Source organism: Patagioenas fasciata, chromosome 1, assembly GCF_037038585.1.
Source record: "Patagioenas fasciata isolate bPatFas1 chromosome 1, bPatFas1.hap1, whole genome shotgun sequence".
NCBI classification, from domain to species: Eukaryota; Metazoa; Chordata; class Aves; order Columbiformes; family Columbidae; genus Patagioenas; species Patagioenas fasciata.
In genome coordinates, this window is record NC_092520.1 from 214,898,311 (window position 1) to 214,915,473 (window position 17,163).

Here is a 17,163-nt window from a genome sequence, read left to right on the forward strand (position 1 = left end):
ACGCCCCAACATCACCTCTCCGGTGTGAATTAAAGCACCTCAACCCCACACCGGGAGTTACTGTCCAGCAACCAAGAGCTTCAGAAGGTTTTCTGCTGCAGCCCATGGCCGCAGCTCTGGTGCTTCGGCATCCAGGGAAAGGAGACACCTGGGTCCCCAACCTGAAAGGCACGGTGTCACTGTGCTGGGACAGCGGTGGCTGCGAAACATGGAGCTGAGGAGGGGGGCTGGTGCCCAGGCCAAGCAAAGGAACCCAACCGGCTCCACGCCAGGTAAATAACCGCAGAGAATCGGCGTGGCCGCGCAGGAACGCTGCCGCATACGTACTTGTTGGCTCGGATCCCTTCCCGGCGCGACGCCAGCCCTTCGGCCACCAGCGACTCGGCGATGTTCTCACCACTCGTGTCTGTGGAGAGAGGAGGAGAGGAGTCAGCGAGAGGAGCCATCAGCGCGTGGGACACTGGGGACACACAGACCTGGGGCTGGGAAAGGATTCCCAAGGCGATTCCAGATGGAGCAACCCAGGAGCAAAAGGTTCCTGTCACCAGCCCGGTGTCCCAGCAGCACGTGGCCTTAACGATGCGTGGAGTGACACAGCCCAAGGCTCTCCCAGGGACACCGTGTCCCCAAACCCAGGGCTCTCCCAGGGACACCGTGTCCCCAAACCCAGGGCTCTCCCAAGGACACCGTGTCCCCAAACCCAGGGCTCTCCCAGGGACACCGTGTCCCCAAACCCAGCGCTCTCCCAGGGACACCGTGTCCCCAAACCCAGGGCTCTCCCAGGGACACCGTGTCCCCAAACCCAGGGCTCTCCCGGGGATATCGGGTCCCCCAGCCTGGGGCTCTCCTGAGGACACCGGGTCCCCCAATCCAGGGCTCTCCCAGGGACACTGTGTCCCCAAACCCAGGGCTCTCTCAGGGACACCGGGTCTCCCAACCCAGGGCTCTCCCGGGGACACCCAGTCCCCCAACCCAGGGCTCTCCCGGGGACACCGTGTCCCCAAACCCAGGGCTCTCCAAGAGACACCGTGTCCCCCAATCCAGGGCTCTCCCGGGGACACTGTGTCCCCAAACCCAGGGCTCTCCCAGGGACACCGCGTCTCCCAGCCCAGGGCTCTCCCGGGGACACCCAGTCCCCCAGCCTGGGGCTCTCCCAGAGACACCGTGTCCCCAAACCCAGGGCTCTCCAAGAGACACCGTGTCCCCCAATCCAGGGCTCTCCCGGGGACACTGTGTCCCCAAACCCAGGGCTCTCCCAGGGACACCGCGTCTCCCAGCCCAGGGCTCTCCCGGGGACACCCAGTCCCCCAGCCTGGGGCTCTCCCAGAGACACCGTGTCCCCCAACCCAGGGCTCTCCCGGGTACACCATGTCCCCAAACCCAGGGCTCTCCTGGGGACACCATGTCCCCAAACCCAGGGCTCTCCAAGAGACACCGTGTCCCCAAACCCAGGGTTCTCCCATGGACACTGTGTCCCCAAACCCAGGGCTCTCCCGGGGACACCGTGTCCCCCAGCCTGGGGCCCTCCTGGGGACACCGTGTCCCCAAACCCAGGGTTCTCCTGGGGACATCATGTCCCCAAACCCAGGGCTCTCCTGGGGACACCGTGTCCCCAAACCCAGTGCTCTCCCGGGGACACTGTGTCCCCAAACCCAGGGCTCAGCAGGTGGCACGTTGCCCTGATGCGCTGCTGGGCTGCCAGGCTGGCTGTCACCCAGGGCCACCTCCATGGGAAGGGGACATCGCCCCCATCACCAAAGCAGCTCTCTGGATCTCCAGCAAAGGCTGCGCTGTCAGCACGACCGGCGACGGGCACCTCCGCAGGAAACACCGGGGTGTCACAGACACCAGGGACCAAAGGACAAACCCAGGGGGGATCCCCGGCCACGGGGAGCAGAGAACCAGCAGGACAACACCGCCCCTGCGGAGCCCCGAGCCGCAGCAGCTGCCGCAGCGCTGCCAGGGAAGCTGCCGCAGCGCTTCCATATTAATCGCGTTTAAACCTTGACAAACTTCATCAGGAAACATTTTCTGCTTCATTTCTCACCTCCGCGGCGTGACAGGTTGGGGATTGAACAATGAGGACGACACCTACGCGGGAGAGTCCTTAACGCGGCAGACGAGGCTGCGGGTGACGGGGAGGGAGGGAGGGCTCCACCGATGGCGGTGACACTGAACAAAACCCCTTTTCGAGGTGTATTTGCTGCCAGCTGCACCATGGGGACCTGCCAGGGGGTGAAACCTCTCCGAAATTCCCATCTGCAGGATGGGATCCCCATCCCAAATGGCTTCCCAGCCTCCCAGTCCATGAGCAAACTGGGAGCTCAGGAATGAGCACAGGGGTAACTCTGACATCCAGTTATTCATGGTCTTGGGGTACAGGCTCGTCTGGTAGCACACAGGGCCCCGTGCCCCTTTCTGGCAGCCTGGGGACTGTGGGGGTGTTGTGCTCCCATGGTGGATGGGGACACGGGACATGCTGGCTGGCTGTGCTGGGATGCAGCCAGCCCCGGGTCACCTCGCACCAGTGACAAGGGGCTGGTGGTGGGAAGGGGCTCCAGGTAGAGCTATTGTCACCAGCACCTCCCGCCACAGACCCAGAGGAGCCTCCTGCACCCCGGGCCACTGTTCATTTGTGCCTTTCAGCCTCGGGGCCAGAGGAGCCCCAGGAATGACCCGAGGCTGGAGCAGAACTGCTGGGGACAGGTGAGAGAGCTGGGGTGTTCAGCTGGAGAAGAGAAGCTCTGGAGAGACCTTAGTGTGGCCTCCAGCACCTAAAGGGTCCTACAGGAAAACTGGAGAGGGACTTTTTAGAAGGGCAGGGAGTGACAAGACAAGGGGTGATGGTTTTAAATTAAAAGGGGAGATCCAGGCCGGACATGGGGAAGGAATTGTTGCCCTGAGGGTGGTGAGAGCCTGGCCCAGGTTCCCAGAGAGGTGGTGGCTGAACCATCCCTGGAGACATCCCAGGCCAGGCTGGACGGGGCTCTGAGCAACCTGAGCTGCTGAAGATGTCCCTGTCACGGCAGGGGGGCTGGGGGAGCTGGGAAGGTCCCTTCCAAACCATCTGTGATTCTGTGACTGAGGACAAACCCCATCCACGGTAGTGAGCACGTCCCAGCTGTTTGTCACCTGAGCCAACCTCCCACTGCCACTGCAGGAAAGGCTCCGAGTGTCCCAGTGATGCCGGGGAGCGTCTGGAGCCCAGAACTGCCCCACAGCACCCGCTCACCCCCAGCCTGGCCCCACACAGCCCAGCTGCCAGCAGCAGAGTCTGCAGGGACACGGGGATGAGGGCACCCGAGCCCCAGATACGTCCCAGAGCTACCCCGGGGATGCACACCCGAAACCGGCAGCCCCTTGCACACACCTGGTCCTTCCCCCCTGTCCCAGCTGTGAGGAGTCACCCCCTGAGCCCCCATGGGAGCCCCTGCCCCATGCCGGTGCTTCCATGAAGAAAAAATCCTCTCCAGAAAGGGCTGTGGGGCTTTGGAACAGGCTGCCCAGGGCAGTGCTGGAGTCACCATCCCTGGAGGGGCTTAAAAGGGGTTTAGACAAGGTTCTTAGGGACATGGTTTAGTGCCAGTGTTTGGTTAGGTTATGGTTGGACTCCATGATCCTGAGAGTCTCTTCCAACCGAAATGATTCTGTGATTCTGTCTGCCCCAGTGACCCTGAGCCAGGCGACACTGGAGGACACGCTGGGTCCTGCTGAGCAGACCCACCTCCCAGGAGCCAACACACATCCAGTGGGTCCCATCCCCTTCCCAAAACCTGAGGGCGCAGGAGGCTGATCCAGAGCTAAGCTCAGCACAGCGGTGCAGCCGGCAGCAGGATGCGGCACTAAGTGACCCTTGAAGGGCCCTTCCAACCCAAACTATTCTGTGACTCCATAACCCACTTTGTCCCTGCTACTCTCAACAGCCCAGGTGGTGCTGGGGACTAACAATGAGGAGTGAGAGCCCAAAAATGCATCGGCCAGCACAGCTGGAACCGAAACCAGCCAGGGCAGATGGCAGAGGGGATGCAGCACCTGGCAGAGCGGAACCCGGTGTCGTGCTCATCACAAGAGGGGACTTAACCACAGCCAAAGGCCACCTGTGCCAGCGCTGCACAGGTCGCGCTGCTCTGAGCCGGGGACGGTGCTGCCTGCGGGCACCGCGCAGCTCCCAGCGCTTCACCACATCCACAGGGGCCATGGGTGAGCCGGGTCCTTCGGGGCTTTCAACCAGCCAGGGATGGGCGAGGGATTTATAGCAACAAAAGGGGCGGTGAGGAAAACCTGGGGGAATTCACTTAACACTGTAACTCGTATCCATGCGCTGCATGCGGCACAGCGGCTGCAGCTCCGGAGAGCGCGGCCGTGCCCCGGCATCACCGGGACATCGCTCCCCTCCAAAAACTGGGGCTTCACCCAAACGCATCCTCCTGCTGCTGACACCGCGGCCCAGCCCGCCCCCGCAGCAGTGCCGCGGCCATGAGCACCGCACGCTCCCCGCCACGCGCTCAGGGGCCCGCCGGCCCCCTTTGCACTCACCTTTCCCCAAATACACCATCCCGTACTCCCGGCCCTGCGGCGTCTTGTACTCCACGGTGAAGCAAACCTCCTTCCCGATCAGCTTCTTCCGCAGGAACTCGCGAGCCGGGAAACCCCAGGGCTGGAGGGAGAGAAGCCAAGATGAGCCGATGGGTCGGACGTAGATAGGGACGCCCAGAGCCCCCCACTTTGGGGACGTGCATCCTCCTCATGTGCTGCCCTAGCCCAGGAGCTGGCAGAGGAACCCACCCTGTCACTCTGCAGGACAAACACCCCCTATCTCTCCCTCTGCCACCACAAAGGGCTCACGGTTGGATTTCCAGCCCGTTCTGAGCACAGTGAGCCCCAGACAGCCCAGGAAAGTCTCCAGGGCAGTGCGGCTGCAGCTGTGGTGAGCTCCAGCTCCCCAGCACATGCAGGGGCTCCCCCAGCTCCTGCCCACGGCTGTGGGGGTGCCCGTGGCAAAGGAGCAGAGCAGGACCGCCTGTGGTGATTGTGCCCGGCTGGGCACTGGGGTTCCAGCACCCCCCAGCACCACAGCAGGAACCGCCGGGGCCCCAGCGCGCTCAGCCCCGCTCCGCTGCAGCGGGTGGGTGGGGAACGCGGTCCGGAGGAGAGAACACGACGTGCTCATAAACAATTAGTAAACCTGACAGGCGTAATTTTTTCTAAAAGAGTGACATTTAAAGGCTGAAGCAGCGTTTAGAATAGACAAACTCCCCAAGGAGAGCAATTAGCCGCCAGCGCTCAGCACCACCCCCGGGGCTGGGAGGATGGGTGGCCGGGGCTGGGCTCCCTCCAACACAAACCGCTGCACCTGCTGCTGGTGCAGGCAGCCCTGCCTGCAACCGCCCTGCCTGCAACCGCCCTGCCTGCAACCGCCCTGCCTGCAACCGCCCTGCCAAACCAACCCGCACCACCACCCCAGGGAGGCAGAGCTGGCAGAGGGAGCCTGGAGGGACCGGCAGCCTCCCCGGGTGCTGCAGAACCTGCCCAGGCTGCCGGCTCCTGGATGGCAGGGGATGCCACACTGCCCTGGGCATGTGTGTGAGGATGGAGAAACGGACCTGGGGGTGTTGGTGCCAGCGGCTGAACATGAGCCAGAGTGTGCCCAGGTGGCCAAGAGGCCACAGCATCCTGGCTGGGACCAGCACTGGTGTGGCCAGCAGGCCCAGGGCAGTGACCGAACCTGTGCTGGGACCTGGGGAGGCCAAACCGCCAATCCTGGGGGCAGTGCTGGGCCCCTCACGCCAAGAAAGAGCTTGAGGTGCTGGAGTGAGTGGGGAGAAGGGAACGGAACTGGTGAGGGGCTGGAGCACAAGTGTGATGGGAGCGGCTGAGGGACCTGGGGGTTCAGCTGGAGAACAGGAGCTGAGGGGAGACCTTCTGATCTCTGAACTGCCTGAAAGGAGCTTGGAGCCAGGGGGGTCGGGCTCTGCTCCCCAGGAACAAGCGCCAGGAGCAGAGGAAACGGCCTCAAGTTGCGCCAGGGGAGGTTGAGGTTGGATCTGGGAACAATTTCTTCCCCAAAGGGCTGTGGGGCATTGGAACAGGCTGCCCAGGGCAGTGCTGGAGTCACCATCCCTGGAGGGCTGGATAGACGGACATGAGGTTCTCAGGACATGGGGCAGGGACAGGGGTGGGTTATGGTTGGACTCCATGACTTTGAGGGGCTTTTCCGACTCAAATGATTTTGTGATTCTATGAAATTTGTCCCAAAACCCCCCTGGAGGGCTGGATCTCTCACAGGACAATTGAAGGCACTGTTTTTCCTCCTGCCACTGCTCACCCCCGTGTCCCCGAGCCGGGCAGCGCTGGCAGGGAAGGAGCCGCCTGCGCCCCACGGGACGGCAGCAGCAGGTTGGGAATGGGCGATGCCTCTTGCAACGGCCAAGCCGAGACTGCAGCGGCTGCAGGGCTGGGCCGGTAGCCTGGACACCCCCACCCTGCTCCCCCCACAGCCCCCGGGGCAGGGGTCTGTGCGGCACCGCTCCCGGGGCACCCACCTCGTCCGGGGTGTCCTTGGCGTCCGGCTGCCCCACGCCAGCGCGGCGGGCGAGGTTCCCGGCGCGGATGTTGCTGAGGTTGATCTGGCGCTCGGGGGGGGGCCCACCCCGGGGCTGCCCGCGCACGATGATGGCGCAGCCCGACAGCACCTGCGGGGAGAAAGAGGGGTCACGGGGGGTTCCCCAGCCCTGGCAAGAGGCGATGCTGAGCGGACAGACAGACAGACTTGCAGGGATGGATTCTTCCCCAGGCACGGGAACTCGGCACAACTTCTCCCGGGCTGGAGCCAGGAGTCGCCTGGGTCTCCTCCTCGGAGACGCGGGATGGAGCTGAGCTCTGCACCAGCATCGTCACAGCGGCACCCAGCGAACACCTTGTCCCCTCCTTCAGGGCGGACACAGGGCGAGTGACAGCACCGAGCTCAGATAAACAACCCCTATGGAGAAAACTGCTGGGAGAATCCCCAAAAACAACCGCACCTCTCCACCTCGCACCCACCTCAATGACAGCAACCGGCATCATCCCACCCTGCAAACCCCACCGGATTTCAGGTTTCTGTCCCCCTACGAGACCCCCGGTCACCCATGGCGTCAGCGGGACCGGCTCCGGCTCCAGCTCCAGTCGCCAAGCCGGGCTCCGGGCCAGGCCCAACGAGCATGCCGGGGATCGCCCTGTTCCCGTTCTAATCGGCGCTGGCTCCCCGCGCGTGAGCTCGCGGAAACACCTCCGGCTTGGATTGCAGCACGTGCCATGGCCGGGCACCCACCGACATCCCCAGGGTGCTCCCAGTGCCTCCCAAAGCCAGAGCATCCGTGCCCTGTCCCGGCGCCAGGGACACCGAGCCGCACCAAAACGAGCCCCGAGACACCGACACCGAGGCTCTGGTTGCACCGCGGCAGGGACCGGCACGGTGCGCGAGCCACTGGGAATCGAGCTTAAATTAAGCCTGAGCTGCGCACAGAGCGATCCCACAGCAAAGGCTCAGTGCTCCCTACTTAAGGACTTAGAGGTTCCATTGCTGTAATTAATCTTAATCTTTAACTTATAGGGCATGGGGAACGACATCAGGTGCTGTAACTGATTTATTCCCCTTAGTGGTGTGAAACCTGGGTCCCGGGATGGGTTTGTTAGCAGCGCTGCTCCGCGCTCCACGCTGCACGAAGCGCTTTGGGGTGAGCAGGTGGCCCCCGTGTCCCCTGTCCCTGCTCACAGAGCGGCCACAGCACGTGTCACCGCTCCCCAGGCCGGGAACCACACGCACTTCTATGGCAGCAGCTTCTGGCCGAGCTCGGGCAGCAAAAGGAGAAGGAGATGGTCCCAGAACCCGGGGTTCATCCCCCCAAAGCACCCCCAGCTGACAAAGCGCTGCTAGTGCTCCAGTCAGAGACAGCTGGGCTTAAACCAGGCTTAAACCCGGCTGTAAAAGCTGTACTTAGCGCAGGCTGAGCCCAGAGCATGGTGGATGTGCCAAGGCCGGGGCACAGCACAGGGACATGGGGCACACGGACCCGGCTCCTGCGGCAGAGACGTCCCCTGGGCGCAGGAGGGGACGGCACCAGGGTCCTGCCAGCACAGCCAGAGCTGCAGCTTGGGGACACAAAGGGACAACAGCAGTGGCAGGGATGGGAAGGAGGGGGGTGAGAAGCAAGGCACAGTGACCACAGGGAGCCGGGGACCCCCAGCTCTCCAGGGTGCCCCTGGGCAGGGATTTTGGCCCTGGAAGGGGACACCAGGTGGCATGTGGCCCCGCATCCGGCAGCCCCAACCGTCCTGCCCAAAGTCACACAGCCGAGCCACGTCCCCTTGGATGGAGCTGACACGAGCGGCTGGCGAGGTCTGTCCCCAGCATCCCAAAATCTGCTGCTTGAGCATGAGGTGGCAGGAGGTGACGGGAAGGGGTCCCCATGCCATCAGTGAGCTAAAGCAGGGGGAAGGCAGTGTCCCCAAACCAGCTCCCTAAACCTCCAGCATCCCCAAAGCTTCAGCATCCCCAAATCAGTGTCCCCAAAGCTCCAGTGTCCCCAAAGCTTCAGCGTCCCCAGCAGGCTCTGGGGTGAAGTGACGGCCCGACCGAGGATCTCACCGCGGTGGCAGTGGGGGTATTCACAGCCTGAGGGGTCACCTGCAACCTTGAGAAAAAACTGTATTTGGGGACAAAACTCCCTGTGTTTGGGCAAAGAGGTGACAACACCAGTGCTGGGCCACCAGGACGATGACAGGAGCTGGGATGGCGCTGGCACAGGAGCCCAGCTCGACGCAGACACGTGGAGGGCGGGATCAGATGCCACCAACACGAGTGACACAACCGGTGACCACAGTTGTAGGGGGCCGGGGAGCAGCACCTGCCACCAAACCCTCACCGGGGCACGACAAGGGTACACGGGGACCCTGACCTTCACCCCCAGGTCTCCCAGCACACGTGGGGACCTGACACAGGGGTCTCGGGGACCTCGGATCCTTCCCGTGGAGTCACCGTGGGCTGGGGAACAGGAGGGAGAGGAGCAGGTGGGAACCCCAGGGGATGTCCCTGGTCATGGGAATCCCGGAGCTTCCTCTGGGCTGGGGGCACAGCGGGACCACTGGCCCCATGGGCCTGCCCCGGTACATGGGGGAACACCGGGGTGGTGGGACCATAGGGCCAACCTTGGCCCCGGGACGGGGTGCGGAGCCCCGGGCACAGCCCTCCCCAGCACCCCCGCCTGGGGAGGGTCCCGAGCTGCAGCAGGGGCTCCCTGGGCTACCGGGCGGGGGGAAAGCAGCACCGGGACCGCGGGCAGCACATGGGCCCCGCGCACGGGTGCACCGGAAAGCGTGGTGGGGGCGGCCGGGGTGGCGGGGACAGAGCACAAGGTTCCGGGGAGCGGAGGGGGATCCCGGACACCGGAGGGGGATCCCGGACACCGGAGGGGGATCCCGGACACCGGAGGGGGCTGCAGAGGGTGTGGGGGTCCCAGTTACCGGCACGGGAAGCAGGAGCGGAAAGAGGTACTGGCGGGGGCTGCGGGACCCCGGGTATCGGAGGGGACTGAGGGGTCGCGGGCACCGGCGGGGGCTGCGAGGTCCCGGGCACCGGGGGGAGCTGCAGCCCCAGCGGGCACACGAGGCGGCGGGAGGCCCGCGGGGAGCGGCGGTCGCGGCGGGCGGGCAGAGCTCTCACCATCTTGACGATGCCGCGCTGGACGGTGAGCGGCTGCGCGGAGCCGCCCTGCCCGGGAGCGGCCGCGGAGGCCATGGCGGGGTCGGGGCGGCGGACGGGGCGAGCGCGGACGGAGCGGACGGGCCCGGGGCGAGCGCGGAAGGAGCCGCGGGGCGGAGCGATGGGCGGGGCGGCACCGCGCACGGGTGGGCGGGGCCTCCGCCGCGCCCCGCCCCGCCGCGCGGCCAACGGCCAACGGGAGGCCCGTCCCGCCGCGCGCTCCGCCCCGCCCCCTCGCGGCCCGGCCAATGGCGACGCGCGGCGCTGCCGCACCGGCCCGAGAGGCCGCGATGGGGAGTGACGTAACGGGAGGCCCCGCCCCGCGGTGAAGGGCGGGACTTCCGGGGCATGCGGCGCCAGGGACACGTCGGCAAAGGGCCGCCTGGGCTCCCACGTGGCCTCCCGCCGGGGGGCGGGGCCAGGGCGGGACACGCCCCCTGGGCGGCACCGCCCATCCCGCGTGCGCGCAGCGCCCCGCCGGCGGGCAAGGGGAAGCGGGGAAACCGGGACCCACCGACCGGGACGGGGAAAGGGGAACCGAGGAAACCCGGATCCACTGACCGGGACGGGGAAAGGGGAACCGGGGAAACCCGGACCCACCGACCGGGACGGGGAAAGGGGAACCGGGACCCACGGACCGGGACGGGGAAGAGGAAACCGGGGGAACTGGGACCCACCGACCGACCAGGGCGGGGAAAGGGGAACCAGGAACCGGGACCCACCGACCGGGGTGTGGAAAGAGGAACCGGGAGAACCGAGACCCACCGACCGACCGACCGGGGCGGGGAAAGGGGAACCGGGACCCACCGACTGGGGCGGAGAAAGGGGAACCGGAACCCACTGACCGAGGCGGAGAAAGGGGAACCAGGGTAACTGGGACCGACCGACCGACCGGGGCGGGTAAAGGGGAACCAGGGGGAACCGGGACCGAGCGACCGGGGCGGGGAAAGGGAAACCGTGGCGAACCGGGACCGACCGACCGGGGCAGAGAGGGGCACCGGGGGTGCCCCATGCGGCAGGGGGTCCCACAGTTCAGCTCCATGGTGGGACGGGGTTCCCCCAGCACGGCCCCACGGCGGGGTCGGGTCAGGGGGTCCCACCAGTGCAGCCCCACAAAGGGTCCAGGGGTCCCACAGCGCAGCCCCATTGCAGGGCAGGGGGTCCCTCAGCACAGTCCCACGAATGGGTCAGGGGGCCGGGGTCCCACAGGTCAGCCCTGTGGGGGCAGGGGCTCCCCCAGCACGGCCTCATGGGGGTCGTGGGTCTCTCCAGAGGGGGTCCAGGGTCTCCCAGCACAGCCTCATGGAGAGGTCGGGGGCCCCCCAGTGCAGCCACATGGGCTTTAGGGTAAGGGGGTCCCCCAGTACGTTAGTGGGGTGTGGGCTCCCTGTGCTGCCCCCCCACCGACCCCATCAGCAGCTCTGTCTCTCCTGACATCCCCCCCAGTTCCCCCAGCACCACTGGCCATGCTCAGGGGGTCACCCCCCCTTGTTGCACCCCCTGTGCTGAGGCAGAACCGCAGGGCTACCGGGGGTCCAGCAGCTCCTGCCACCTCCCAGGCAGCGGTTTTGGGGAAAAAGAGGAGAACAGGGACCCCCACCCTCACCCCTGCTCAGCCGCTCCCGCACAGGGGCGTTGGGCCAGTTTTGGGGTGCACAGCGGGTCCCCGCTGCCCTGTGTTTTGGCTGTGACCATGGGCCACCAGCAGCTGGTGGCTCATACCCACCCTGTGCCCCCTCCCCAGGGGCACCCTGCGCCCTCCCACCCCCCACAGACACCCCCACCCCACCCTACCCTACCAGCAGCATCCACAGCCCTGAGCTGACCAGGAGCCCATCAGCCCCATGGCCTCAGCCACCCAAGGTCACCCGTTGTCACCGCGTCCTGGCAGTGGCTCCAGGATGTTGTCCCACCAGGGATGCCCGGATGGTGTGGCCGTCATCCCAACCAAGGCGGTGGGTCCAGCCCTCACACCTTCAGGTGACCCCAAACCCCCCCCAGCCAGAGCAGAGGGATCAGGGACCTGGGTCCCCCCCATCGGCCGCGCTGCCGCAGACACAGCACCAAACCGGCAGCTCTGGCGAGTGACCACCCGGCTGGTGGGCCACGTGTGGCCAAGCGCTCAGGAGGTGATCTGGAGATGCCGACGGTGCTTACCCGGTTGGAGACACCGTCCGTGGCCGTTCCCCGTGGCAGCTCTGTCCCCAGCAGCGTTGGGTGGCAGCCCCATGCCGTGCCCCTCACCGCGGTGCCGTGGCGCGTGGGGCTCGGCGTGGGGCAGGGTGGGCTCCTGGCACCCCAGTGCCGCCAGCACTCGGCTCGGCGCCTCTGCCAGCGCGGCAGCTGCCAGCCCGGTGCTGAGTCGTGTCATTTGTGGGTGGCAGAAAACGATTATCCTCTTTTTGAGTGGTCACGTAGGGAAGCGGGTAATTGCATCTCTCCACATTCCCTGCGCCGGGGAATGGAACGGAGCGACTCCAGCTCCCCTCGCCGGGCTGGAACGGCTGCAGAGCTCTCACCGCGGTCCCACGTCCCGCGGGGCAGCCGGACCCCTCAGGTGTGGGGTGCATCCTATTGGGATGCTGAGCTGCTCTTTGGGAGCATCTCCCGGCCCTGGAGAGCGGCACCGGCCCCTGGGTACCCCAGGGCGGCATTGGTGCTGTGGGGAACCCCCAGCAGAGGTGACAGGAGCTGGGGTGTCCTGGGCAAGCGATGCCGGGTGGCACAGACACCACTACCGGGCACAGTGGCTGCGGGGCAACTGGCGGCAGCATCTGCTAGCCCCGGTGTCCCCCACCCCGGCGAAGCGGGTGCACCGGATACATCAGGAATCTGCATTTTGGGGCCACCCCACTGGCTGTGCCACCCCGTTGGCACCTTCTGCCTGGCCAGGGCGCAGCCCCGATGTTGGTGATGTTGGTTTAACGCGGGTTTGTTTCCAACACGCGAAGCCCGGTGGCAGCGCAGCCTTTGGCCCCTTGGCGAGGTGTCCCCAGGGTCCCACTCCCGGGGTGTCACCCTGACCCCGCCGCCCTTGCCAAATCCCCTGCCTGGGGCTGGTTTGGGGGCATCCTCCCCCCGCTTTGCCCCCCAGTGGGTTTCATTTTCTTCCTCCAGCTTGCTTTATGATAATTTATTTCTTCATTTGTTTTCTCCTTTTGCTTTTAGTGGTTTTGCACCATGACTCACAAGCACCGGGGCGAGAGCTTGCACATGAAGGGCAGGAAATTGTTTCCTCTGCCCAAAAGCCTGGCAAAACTGCTCTGTTCCCCCAATTTGTGGCATTCCTGGGTCCCCTCCTCACTGTGCCACATCCCACTGTGCCCGGGGGGTGAAGGGACCCCGTGTTACTCCAGCTCCCAAGAAGGCATCTTGGAGCCCTGAAATTGCCTCTTTTAGCCAGAATGTTTTAATAATCATCTTTTTCATCAAAAGAAAAGTTAAAAGGTAGGTGGAAACTCTTAGATAAAGTAGGTTTTCTTGGTTGGCTGACTCATTTGGGCTTTTAACTTTCACGTGTGCTTTCTGGAGGAGAAAAGAAAGGGGTTTTTTTCCAGCCGTGCCCGGTGCTTGGTGCGGAACGCGGTCACCTGGCGCACAGAGCCCGGCCAGAGGCACAGCACCCCGTGCCAAGGGAAACAGGATTGAGCCACCACAGCTCCCGGCGCCGCTCCCGCCGTGGGGCGCGAGGTCGCAGCCGTCGCTGCCGGGCCCTGCGCCACCTCGCTGGTGCCACCGCGGTCGGGGGACACCGGGGACCTGGTCACGCCAGTGCTCAGCCTGGGTGGAAATTGGGGACACCGGGGACCTGGTCACACCAGTGCTCAGCCTGGGTGGAAATTGGGGTCCCCGGGGAGGGACCTGCCCTTGTCAGTGCTGCCCGGCATCCCACCGCTGCCGCAGCACCGATGTCACGGTCCTGCTCTGTGCCCCAGGGCTGTCACCACGTCCTTGGTGTGCCGGGCAGCGCCCGGGCTGTATTTCAACTCAGAGCCCATAAATATTTCATGTCAAGTGCTGGAATTTCAATACAAAGCGGAGTGATGCAGTTTGCAAGTAATTGGGGTGGGGGCGGCGCAGCGGCACCGAGCCCGGGGCAGCACCGAGCCCAGGGTGGCACCGCGGGTGCTGGAGCAGTGCTGGGGTGTGTGGGGGTGTGGGGATGCGGGAAGGGACTGGTTGCTGCCCCTGGGGCTGAGCCCCCTGGGGACCCCCAGCAGTGCAGGGCCTGGAGCATCGCTGTGACAGCGGGGGACACGGGGGACCTGGCTGGGGACGGTGCGGCTGTGTGGGGTGAGCACAGGGTGTGAGCTCCATGAGGAGCCCCCAGGGTTTCCAGCCTTCTGAGTGAGCACGGTGGTCACAGAATCACAGCTGGTTTGGGTTGAAGGGACCTTCCCAGCTCCCCCAGCCCCCCTGCCATGACAGGGACATCTTCAGCAGCTCAGGGTGCTCAGAGCCCCGTCCAGCCTGGCCTGGGATGTCTCCAGGGATGGTTCATCCACCACCTCTCTGGGAACCTGGGCCAGGCTCTCACCACCCTCAGGGTCAACAATTCCTTCCCTGTATCTGATTGAATCTCCCTCCTTTAGTTTCAAACCACCAGCCCCATCCTATCGCACCAGGCCCTGCTGAAATGACGCTGGTCTGGGACGCGTCCCCTGCCACGCAGGATGAGGCTGTGGGCACGTCCCCGGCTCTGGTAGAAGCAAAGGCGGCTCTGCTGCTGTTACATGGGCCCCCTCAGCCCCCAGCAGTGCCAGGACCCCCGGGATGAGCCTGTGGTGCAGCAATTCCCCGGCCAACCAAAGACCCAGCCGGGCTGGACATGAGGTTCGTCCTCTCCCCAGCCCCTCCCAGGGCCACTTCTTCTCCATCAGAGCTTCCCAGCCCACCCCGTCTCCTCCTGGAAATGCCTGGTGGCTCCAGGTCCCCCATGGCCCTGCTGTCCCCCTGCAATGTCCCCCACAGCTCATCCATCCTGGGGATGCTGCACATCCCCTCCTGCCCCTCTGCCCCTATCTCAGGCATCCCAGTGCTTTTGCTCAGGACCCCGCCGGTGCCACCCACTCCCTGGCCAGACAGCACCCACCCATGGTCAGTGACACTTGTCCCCTCACAGCGATGTCATTGGGGACCAGCACAGCGGTGGCTCAGCCACCGGTGGTACCTGGGGATGAAGCCGCTTGCAGAATGCCGGAAAAACCCCTGGCATGAGTGATGTGAACACCCTCCTGCTAGAAACCTCCTGCACTAATTGCATCCCCTGTCCCTCTCCATGTCCCTGTCCCCATGCCAACAGGACAATTAATGACCACGAGCTCTGCCTGCAGAGAGCTGGTCCCCTCCATCCCCCCAGCTCCTCATCCCTTGTCCCTGTGTTCTGGACCCCAACCCATGGCACGTTCCCGGTCCCTCGCTGCAAACCTGGGGACCTGAGGCCACCACAGCCCCCCCAGCATGAGGCCAAGGGGCCAGTGCTGCCCCCACAACTCGTTAGCGCTGATGAGCATCGCTCATGCTCCCCGGGCAGGGAATCCCCGCTGGGACCACGGATGGGGTTTGGGAAAGGGAACTGGTCCCTGAGCTCCCGTTCAGCCCAGGGGGCACCGGCAGGGGCTGGGACGTCCTGGGCAGGGTTGTCTACCCTGGTTCCTCCCCCTGGCACAGCACAGGAGGCACGGGGACAGGAGTGTCACATAAGCACATCCTCAAGGCGCCACTGTCACCCACTTTGCTCTGGGGCCGCATGTCCCTGGGGAGCCCTCCAAGCTGTGTCCCTGGCCGCAGGTCCAGCTGCTGAGCAGCCCCCAAATCCAGCTGACAGGGACACAGAGGAAGACTTTCCTGGGTGGGAATTGCTCAGCAACCCCCAGCTGCCTGCAATTACATTTGATTGCAATGACGGGTTAATGAAGACTTGTCAGAACTCGCCTGCGTCCGCAGAGCTCAGTCTTTGTGGTGATCTCAGGGACTCTGCTTCCCCAGCTGTCCCCTGGCCCGTGGCTGTCACCAACAGCCCTGGTCCCAGGTGCACCCACCTCTTCTCCTCCCCCTTGAGCACACCAGTGTCACCTGGAGATGCCCCCACCAGGTCCCCTGGGTCCTGCTGCGCTGCTCTGCTGGCTCCCCACAAACAGCTTCTCATCTGCATAACGTGCGCTCGCTTCATTTTGGGTGACGAGAGGGTTTTAATCAAGACACCGTGCTGTGCGAAGTCCTCTGTGTCGCGGAAATGCGATTACCCTGTACCGACATGGGTGTCTGCATCAGCCAGACCTGAAATCCGCTTTAAAAAGGAGGTGGGGATGATGAAGATGAGGAAGAAGATGAAATGAGGATGGGGATGAAGATTATGAAGATGAAAATGAAAATGCAGATGAAATGAAGATGGAGATGAAGAATATGATGATGAAGATGATGAAGGTGAAACGAAGATAGAGATGGAGATGTAGAAGAAGATGAAGATGATGAAGGTGACGGATCCCTTTGGCTGGACCCCTGTCCCATGCAACACCCCGACATGCCAGCAGCCGTGGCAGAAACCACCTCGCTACTGAGCTGGTGCCAAACCAACACCTCAGCACCACCCCTGGGCCATGTCCCCGCTTTGGGACATCTGAGACGGGCCCGATGTCACCTCCACGGGGGGATCCCTGGGGACATGGCAGCCCCAGGGCTCTGACCGCCCCGGGGCATCCACCACCTCTCGGGGCAACAGGTTCCAGGGCCTCACCACCCTCATGGCGAAGAATTTCTTCCCTATATCAGACCTAAATCTCCCCTCTTTCAGTTCAAAGCCGTCACCCCTTGTCCTGTCCCTACACGCCCCTGTAGAAAGTCCCTTTGTGCCGCAGACCGCCTGCCTCACTGGTGGCCCTGCCAGCCACCTCTGGGCACCTTCAGACACCACTCCAGGAGCCTCCTGCACCAAAACCTCCATTCCAGGCAAATGCTCCGGGTAGAAAATCGCCAATTATCAGGGTGGTGGCAAAAAATCTACCCCTGGCAAAGGAAGGCTTTACCTGGGGCCAGGTGTGTCATTAGAAAACGTGGGTTTTAACACTTTTTAAGGTGTTTGGGTTTAGTTGTCTGCTGCAGAGCGCGGACCATCCTCAGCGTCACTGTGCCCCCCGCTGCCCAGCCAGGGGCAGGAGCCTGGGGAGGGCGTCCCCTTGTCCTTCCCTGGAAAGATCAACATCCCTGTCCTGCCCCTGGGATGCTCAGCATCCAGATCCTGCCCCGGGATGCTCAGCATACTTGTCTTTTCTTCCCTGAGATACTCAGCATCCTTGGCCTGCCCTGGGAAGCTCAGCATCCTTGTCTTTTCTTCTCTGGGATGCTCAGCATCATCATCCTGCTCCTGGGAAACTCAGCATCTCCATCCTGCCCTGGAAAGCTCAGCATCCCCGTCCTGCCCTTGG

General features: G+C 64.3%; 1 protein-coding gene and 1 long non-coding RNA gene across 2 annotated transcripts in view; one reads left to right on the forward strand and one right to left on the reverse strand.

Moving 5' to 3' along the window:
• Positions 1-9,854, reverse strand: part of SND1 (staphylococcal nuclease and tudor domain containing 1) — a 144,919-nt gene extending 135,065 nt beyond the window's left edge. The window contains exons 1-4 of the mRNA XM_065839275.2: positions 9,701-9,854; positions 6,543-6,692; positions 4,537-4,657; positions 328-406 (exon numbers count right to left, since the gene is read on the reverse strand). Of these exons, the coding sequence (XP_065695347.1) occupies positions 328-406; positions 4,537-4,657; positions 6,543-6,692; positions 9,701-9,775 (425 nt within the window). The 5' untranslated portion in view covers positions 9,776-9,854. The remainder of the gene's footprint in view (positions 1-327; positions 407-4,536; positions 4,658-6,542; positions 6,693-9,700) is intronic.
• Positions 9,855-10,254: 400 nt separating this feature from the next.
• On the forward strand, positions 10,255-13,751 carry LOC139827113 (uncharacterized). Its single transcript, XR_011737310.1, has 3 exons — positions 10,255-10,608; positions 12,908-13,186; positions 13,297-13,751. It is a non-coding gene; the product is annotated as an uncharacterized lncRNA (long non-coding RNA).
• The last annotated feature ends 3,412 nt before the right edge of the window (positions 13,752-17,163 follow it).